This window comes from Colletotrichum paranaense, assembly GCF_030867605.1.
Source record: "Colletotrichum paranaense strain IMI 384185 chromosome Unknown Scaffold_3.1, whole genome shotgun sequence".
Classification (NCBI taxonomy): Eukaryota; Fungi; Ascomycota; class Sordariomycetes; order Glomerellales; family Glomerellaceae; genus Colletotrichum; species Colletotrichum paranaense.
In genome coordinates this window covers 761,271-769,687 of record NW_026848961.1, presented here as the reverse complement: position 1 = coordinate 769,687, position 8,417 = coordinate 761,271, and the positions used below count along the sequence as shown (strand labels likewise).

General features: G+C 49.6%; 3 protein-coding genes across 3 annotated transcripts; 1 reads left to right on the top strand and 2 right to left on the bottom strand.

Moving 5' to 3' along the window:
* Positions 1–78: 78 nt before the first annotated feature.
* Positions 79–3,371, bottom strand: CPAR01_03795 (ankyrin repeat protein; the record flags this gene model as incomplete). Its single annotated transcript, XM_060488081.1, has 3 exons — positions 79–2,047; positions 2,098–2,277; positions 2,593–3,371. The coding sequence occupies 3 exons, from the start codon at positions 3,369–3,371 to the stop codon at positions 79–81; spliced, it is 2,928 nt and encodes a 975-aa protein (XP_060352287.1).
* Positions 3,372–5,431: 2,060 nt separating this feature from the next.
* On the top strand, positions 5,432–6,529 carry CPAR01_03794 (uncharacterized protein; the record flags this gene model as incomplete). Its single annotated transcript, XM_060488080.1, has 1 exon — positions 5,432–6,529. The coding sequence occupies one exon, from the start codon at positions 5,432–5,434 to the stop codon at positions 6,527–6,529; it is 1,098 nt and encodes a 365-aa protein (XP_060352286.1).
* A 348-nt stretch (positions 6,530–6,877) lies between these two features.
* Positions 6,878–8,112, bottom strand: CPAR01_03793 (uncharacterized protein; the record flags this gene model as incomplete). Its single annotated transcript, XM_060488079.1, has 2 exons — positions 6,878–7,278; positions 7,335–8,112. 2 exons carry the CDS (start codon positions 8,110–8,112, stop codon positions 6,878–6,880), a joined length of 1,179 nt encoding a protein of 392 aa, XP_060352285.1.
* Positions 8,113–8,417: the final 305 nt, after the last annotated feature.

Genomic DNA, 8,417 nt, shown 5'->3' with positions numbered 1-8,417 from the left:
TATAAGTACGTGCCGCCTTCATCAATTATGAAGCATTCACAACGACAACTCAGCTACCTGTTCTTCTGAAGCTTGAGCTCAGTCGTTGCTCTTCACTCTCGATCTTTCCAGCCCATCACAAATTTCCACGAGAGCGGACTTCATTGCAAGCCCTTCATTGTCTAGTTCGTTGGCGAAAGCATCCATCGGAGTCCGGCCGGCAATGTCCTTCAAATTCGACGATCCATCAATTCTACCGGTATTTACGAGGTATTCTGCCAGTTCCACATGGCCATGGAAAAGAGCCTTCCACAGCAGTGTTCGCCCTCGATTGTCGCGCACATTTGGATCAGCCCCTCCAATTTCGATCAGCAGTTCAGTCGTGTCCATCAACGCTGCATGTGTTTCCGCAGTCCGAAACTGCGGACCTTCCCAGAGCCCGTAGGAAGGCCACATTCCTAGCAAGATCGATTGGTGAAAGACGTCCAATTTGTTTACGTCGACTCTCTTGGTTTCAAGAAAGTAGCGAACGGCCTCTTTGTTGGAAGCCATGGCTGCATAAAATAGTGGTGTCCGGCCGTCTCTGTCTCGGGAATCTGCATCGACCTTTCCTGTTCGAAGAAGACATCTGACTATTTCCAAATCGCCCTTTCCGGCTGCGTATGATAACGGACTTCTGCCAGCATCATCTCTCGAGTCGGCTTCCACTTTGTCTGTTTCGAGAAGACGACCAAGTATACTCAAATCTCCGTTGCTGGCCGCATGTGATAGCGGGGTTCGGCCTTCGTTGTCCTTCGAGTCTACCTCCACTTCGTCTCTTTCGAGAAGATTCTTGACAGTGAAGTCTTGTCCCAAGTCTACGGCCAATAACAAGGGTGTTTTCCCGCCCGGGCCTCTTTGGTTGTATGCAACTCCATCAACGTCGAGTAAGAGGCTTATGATGTCCTGGTTATTTTTGACGATTGCATAAAGCAATGGAGTGGATCCATGCATGTCCGGCTCGTTGATATCAAATTGACCTAATTGGCAACAGACAAAATATCGGACTATGTCGTAGTGTCCCATTTGGACAGCAACGGACAAAAGGGTTTGCCCATGAGTGTACTTGGATACCTCTGCGCCATGAGATTCCAGAAGATCTCTTGTCAGATCTACAAAGTTCTTTGATACTGCCACAAAAAGAGGGGTCTCGCCCTCAGGGTTCTGTGCATTGATCTCGAGCTTCCTCCAGTGACAAGTGCGGGTTGATGATCCCTGTAGAGAATGTGTTTGTTCCGAGCGATTTCCGTTCGAGACAAGACTGAAGACCTCCCTAAGTCCAAAGTGAGCAGCAACGTGTAAGCCAGACGTTTCGATGATTGGACACCGCGCGACATTATTAGTCACACGACTGGCTTCATAAAAATACCGGGGATTTGGGCCAAAAAGCACCTGTGCTGAGGCGCCCAGTCTTTCCTGGTCCTCCAAAAAACACATGACCTCTTCCTGGACGTGATGTGATTCCCGAACGTGGTATCCCCAATTCACTGAAGCGTAGTGGTAAATCGGATGATCCTGGATGCGATCTCTTAGTTCATTCCGATATTTGCACTGACCCGCATCGAGAACATCGAAGCTGAGATATGATACACAAGCAGCTGCTACCAGAGCTTCTGCTCCAGGAAGTCGGTTTGTTTTGTTCCGCTGGAAGTACTCCTGGGTAGTGTAATGCACAAGCCGCACTACACGACTATATTCATCGATTGTGAGCAACCCAGCGCAGGCCAAGATGACATCTTCGATTTCAGGCCGGTTCTCCGCGTCGAGCTCGGTCATACCTTGCTCCACTGCAAGAGCTTCTTGTAACTCAACGATCTGAAGCAGCCTTTTCGAGCAAACAATCCACGATAATGCATCCTTGGCAAGTGCTGATTGGTCTTCTAGTTGACCTTCAATTCTTTCGAAGGCTTCATCGTAAGCAGTATCATAAGAGCTGGAGCCAGTGGCGAGTGTTTCCAAAGCGGCTTTGACAGCTTTTGGTGATCTTTTGCCAGTCAATGACTGAAGATGTAGCTTTGCAAGAAGAAACCTTTTCTACGTCAGTTGACTTAGGTTAATTTGTGCTGAGTTTTAACTTACATGCCGTCCACACTCGTCACAATCTTCGATCTGATCTGTGTTTGAAGATCTGTGTTCCTCTTCACAAAAGTGGGTAACTGTCCCATATTTCCGTTCAAGTAATCAGCTACATCTCCATCCGAAGCTCTAATTTCGAGCCTTTGGTCGTCTCGAAATCGCTGAGTGATACTTGGAATGAACCTGGAAGTGGCATAAAGACTCATATTCGAGAGTTTTTGTATTCCCGAGATTATCTCTAGGAGGCCCTCCGGGGCTTGGTGCTCATCGAGTGCATCAATGAGGATGAACGTCTTGGAGAATAGTGATGCTACTGTTTGTATCAAATTGACTAACTCCATCTTTGACGGTCGTGTGTTGGTTCTTGTTTGGATTTTGTAAAGATGCTGTACTTCACCCGGCATTGTTGGAAGAGCATGACATAACTATTTGAGCAGACTAGCTAAAATGTCTCGGATAGTCTGTTCGTGTTGCCGTCGAAAATTGCAGAAGACATACGCCACTCCAATTGTTGGATCAGTGGAAAACCGCTTGTGCAAGTACTCAACAACGACCGACGCAATGATCGTTTTGCCAGCGCCTGGCAAGCCGGGGCAAAACAGAGTGCTGTTCTCAGTTTGGATCCACGTCTGGAATTCGGGGCAGTCAAGGAGCCACTGTCCGGTGCCAGCATATCTTATTTCAATGTTGTCGCTTTGTTGTGCTGCGAAATCCATTGGCGTCAGCCAATCTAGAATCATGGCTTTGTTTTCGTCTTGGAGCTGCTGCCGCATCTCATTCCTTGCGTCTTTGACTTGCGCCAAAGTTGTTGCTGTCAACGTAGCGTTATCAATGGCTGTCATGCTATTGAGTAACCGACATCTTCGTTGAAGGTCGTCAACAGCGGCGTGGGTTCGTTCGCTCCTGAAAGCCCCCTTCAGTCTATCCCAGCCAAGACGGTGCCCTTCGCTCTGCTTCTGCAGCTTAGTAAAGAGATCTTCGAGCTCAATCCGGCAAACAGAGATGAGTCCCGGGGTGCTGTGATCAGAGGATGAGTTTCCGTCCGCAAGGTACGAAAGTACTGTAGACTGCCGCCCTTCGAAAGCGTCTTTGAACTCCGGATTCAAGATGATGTTGGTGTGGGTCTCAGAAAGGACTGTTTTCAGCGTCTCCAGCTCTCCCAAAAAGCTTCGTACATCGCTCGGCGCTTCTTTCCAATCAATTCCTAGCTCAACCCCCGCTTTGATGATTTGACCTGCAACGCCGATGACTCCAATGATCCCGAATGGATCTGCCATTGCGAGCCGCTGATGCAAATCCAGAGAGCACTCAAAGATGTGGGAGTGACAGAAATGAGGGAAGTGGGGTGCAAGAAGAACGTGAGAATGCGGGAGTTCCTGCTAACCCCCTGATTGCTATGCTCGAATATCACCCTTGACTTCTTTAAACCTCCTATTGGCCAGAAAAGAATTGCCGACCAAAAGTCTGCCTCGAGAAATGCCCAGTCGTGTTGTTTAAGCGTTCCTTTCGCGCCTAGAAATGAAAGCGATTGGCTCATATTTCCTCGTACAACTGCTGCTAGAACGGCATGCTGACATGCAGGGAGCAGCATCCCGACGAAGAGGCTCATTGATTGGTTCAATTATCTTCGATTCCCACCAACCGAGTGCCTTTCACTCTAGTACCACTGAGACCCGTGGGGCCAGACCTCTAGATGCAAAGCATACATGCATGTACTCATGAATCGATCGAGAATCAGCGACAGCACGGTCGTCATTTCATTCCAATATTTATGTTCAAAAATCAGGCAACAAGATTGTTCTGCCCTCATTTGAGGATTCGTCTTGTTGCGAGAATTCTCATGGCAAAGTTGATCAATTGAAGAGGTTCCGTTGAGAATTGAGGCAGAAGCTTTTTCACCCACCATATACTGGACGTCGTATCAGTGATTTCAGCTCAAGAAATTCATTTCTGAGATTCCTGAGTGCAAAAAGCATGTTCAAATCCTGCCATGCCGGTTGTGAGAAGAGCTCTTCAAGGAAAGACAAGTGCCCCTGGGCCCCTGGGCCTATGCCTCGGCTCTCGCGTCTTTCCTGATCTAATCGCGATACTTATGTCAGAAAAGAACCATTGTTTTCTGCCGTTCGAATGTTATCGCTGCCGGAATGCATCGAGTCAAGTGAACTTATACGTGCTTGAAGTCGAGGTTTGTGTAAGGAACAAAAGTGGAATTGCCGATCTAACTCAGAAAGGGAGAAGGCCGTTGCTCACCCCTTGTTGGACGTCAAAAATGAGATGTGGGAGTGGGCTCAAACCGTGGCCATCGTGTTTTTTTCCATCCAGCAGGCTAAAGAGTCCCTACAGCTCATGTTATCTGCAATTGTTTGATATTGATAACACCCAACAATGCTCCAGCGAGATCCTAGTCGACGGATGCGGACCGCTGGGGTGTGGGGCGTACTGTACTTAGAACCTAGAGAGTACGGTGTAACGCTTGCCCTACTACAGTTCCTTGCTGTCTAGGTAAGTATATACTGTCCCGTGCGAGTTCTAGTAACGAATCAAATCTGGAAATCAGCCTTGGGAGTCTATGATGATGAGTAGTCCGAAGTAAGTGCGAATACACGTATTCTGCGGGTGGGTCATACGCTAAAGATAGCCGACTATTGGCCCGGCGACTCCCGAATACACGTATCGCAGAGCTTTTTAGGGGCGAAACTAAGCATAAAGTCGGACAGACTAATAATATGGTCCACGGATCACCCATGAAACCCGGCGCAGCTCGAAAAACAAATCGCGGCTGAGGTCCACGTACGTCAAGCATCATGGCTTAGAGAAGCTGGGCGAGTATGCCTAGCTAGTCGTGTGGACTCTTTAAAGTTTGTTCGCCGGCAAAGTGATCAGTCGAGTGGAAAAACCTCAACGGTGGCCTTTATGTCTCTTTATTGCTGACAACCGAATCGATCTGGCACGCTGCGACTTTCGAAGCATTCGGGGGTCTACGGATTCTCAGGGATGTGCATCAAACTTAGACGGTATTCGAGCCGACAAGAGTACATCAGTATAGCCATCGACCGGGCCAACCATGTACAGACGTTCCCATAGGAAATCCCGGAAGGGGTGTGCCGAGTGCAAACGACGCCACATGAAGGTAAGCTGGACGTATCGGTTTCCACGTATTTGTTACGCGTAACCCGTCGACGGGCGTTGTAAGGCTGAAGACATCGACTAATCGGATGAGCAGTGCGATGAGACTCGACCAAGATGTGTCAACTGTACGATGGTGGACCGCACATGTGTATTCCCATACACTGCAGATCCAGGGTCTGTAGCAAGTTCTACACGCGGTGATGAATCCATGCAGGACTCCGTGCTGTCAGATGCCGGGACCTCGAAGCCGGATTCGCCGTACGGATCTCCGACCGGGAGGAGCCCCGCTGTCATCCCGACTCCGGACTTGGCCCATCTGATCGTGTATACCGGCGACATGGGCCAGCCCGCTCCCAGTCTATCGGACAATATGATCAACATGGCGCACATGAGATTCCTGGTGCACTTTTCTCTAGCACTCGCCGTGCCCGAACTCGATCCGAGTCTTATCGAACGAAACACCCAAGTCATTCTCAAGACAGGGTCCGATGCCCCGTACCTCATGCACGAGATCCTTGCCCTGTCAGCTCGGCATATGTCGATCCTTGAGCCAGAAAACGCAATGGAATTCCTACACGACGCAGTTCAGCTACAAACAAGAGCGATTTCATTATTCAACGCTCAAAAGGCGCGGATAGACGAGCCCAGCTGCGTCCCCTTGGTCCTGTTCTCCGCCATCCTTGGCCGTCATCTGTGCATCGACGCACTTGCATTCCGCAGCACCAGTCTGGATCCGTTCATTGACTGCTACGTGAACTTTGCCAGGATCCGGAGAGGCGTCAGGGTAATTGTGAGTCGCGCCTGGGCATTGTTGAAGACATCGGAGCTTGTCCCTTTGATGTCGTGGGGCTTGGGCCTGAGTCGGCTGAAAGGTGTCGGTCCTGATTGTGATAGCATCCTGGACTTGATATCTACATCACCAAACATTTCGCCCGCTGAGAAGGAGATTTATATGTCGGCTATCGACCTAATACAGGTCGCACTAGATGATCTAGACACCAGAGTATTCATGGGTCGGAAGTACCTGATCCAGATGGTATTTTCCTGGTCACTGATGGTATCAGAGGAATATACTAGGAAGCTTGCCGAAAGAAAGCCTGAAGCGATAGCTATTCTCGCTTATTACGCTTCTATTCTGCATCTGGCACGGGACCTTTGGCACATTGGCGATTCAGGGGCATATCTGTTGGAAGTAATCTGCCAACATCTGGGAGATGAGTGGGCCGAGTGGTTGGCCTTACCCCGGCAGATTGTTTTCACAGAAACTTCCTACATTCCATCACATCCTCTGCTCCCATCATTATAAAGAAATTGTTACCATAACATTTGGAACTGGCCTAGATAAATGTGATGGTTGATGTAGAAAGATAGGATATGTTGTGCACAATCCAAAGGTGAGAAGTCATGGAGTTACACTGCAAGACACATGTCATGGCAAGGTTCGACCTCGTTCTCAGATGGTTGTAAATCAAAAAACCAGATTTTTATTTTCTAGAACCAAAGCAACGCTAAAGCCATGTCGATATCAATGCGCTAATATGCTCGCTCGCTCGCTTGCTCGTGTATCGTTACTAGTACTGTTGACAAGTAGTGTATAAATAATTTACAAGAATATTACACGCCAGCCCGCTGACAAGAACATAGTTTTCGATGCTTAGACCTTGGCGTAGGCCTTGATAGTGGGCTCACGCCTGACCTTGTTGGGGTAGGCTAGCACGTTCGCCCCGGCGTCGACCAAGACAGCTTCGGTTGCCTGGATCTCGAGGGCGTCAAGCTTGCCGGCAGCAGGATCGGCGCAGATTTTCTTGTCGATGCGGTCGAGCTTGCCAGGACCCTCATTGGTGAGAGCATCTCTCAGTAGGGCGAATGCAAGTGAGTTGTAGAGCATGCCTTCGTGGGTGACTTCGCCACCAGCAGGTGTAGCGGGGCAAGCTTTCTGAACCTCAATGTTGCTAACTTCGACACCATTGCCGTCTTTGAGAATGGCCGAGGCGATGGGACCTGATTGCGGTTGAACAACCTCGTCCGTTGCGCTGAACAGGGAAGTGGTAGGAACTAAGAGGAACTTGTTAGAGAGTTAGACCAGATGATTTGCGAAGATGTGAGCTTACCATAGGCACTGTCACCCCCGTTTGCGCGAAGGGTCTGGACGAACTTGGAATCATACATCTGTTGGTAGACGCTGGGAGTACAGCCAATGATAGCGGCAGGAGTCTTGCAAGCTGCGAATGCCTCCTTGGTTCCATGAAAGTCAGGGCTCATTGATACCAGGTCGGTCACCGAGTCTCTGGTGCTGGGCCAGTACTTCAGAGCCCATTGTACGTTGAGATTTCCTTGACTCCAAGCGACGACAGCTGGCTTCTTGCCAGTCATGTCCTGTACGTAATTGATAGCGTATGCAACATACTCCGAATTCTCCTGCGCATCGTCCAGCGAGGCATCGGGGATGTTGACCCAGAGGGGGTCGGCAAAGTCAGACTTGGCCAGCAGAGGGCCAAGGTTCGCGCGATATGTCGTACCAGCCATCGCAGCGGTGCCTGGGACTAGAATGACGGGCTGCTTGTTCGATGATGCTGAGAATGTCTTCGGGATGTAGATGCTGGCCTTCAAATCTCTCTCAGACCTAGAGTAGGGCGCGTCCTTCTCCGACCTCTTGGGGTAAATTTTGGTCTTCGGGTCGGGGTTGTCGTTTCTGATGGAGTTCATGTCTTCGCCGAGGAATGGATTCAATGCTTGGCGGTCAGGCTCCAATGGTCGCGATTCAATGGCAACAGGTGAAGAGTTGATGTTGGCATCGCGGACGTCGATGCTTGGGTCATTCACAGGTCTGGCGAGAATTTGGGTCAATCCCAAGATGAGAGCAAGTGCGGCGGCTGAGGTAGTCTTCATGATTGCTGTAAGTGTTGTTAGAGCGTTGTGGGTCTGATGAGTTGGAAAACGTTTGGGCATAGAGCAGGCGGGCTCGAAGGTATATATCTCTTTTCTGATGTGGTATTTTGGTATGTTCGTAGTCGTGAAAAACGGGCTATGGATGACCCCGGTAATTCTAACAATGTCGACGAAGCTTATGTCTCGATCGCTACTCACAGGACTCAGTTGTTTTGATATCGTTGTTGATGAATTGGAGGCTTCAAAACCAGCCTTGCCCGAGTGGTTCCAGACCGGCGGGATGCTGACGTCGTTCGCTATGATGA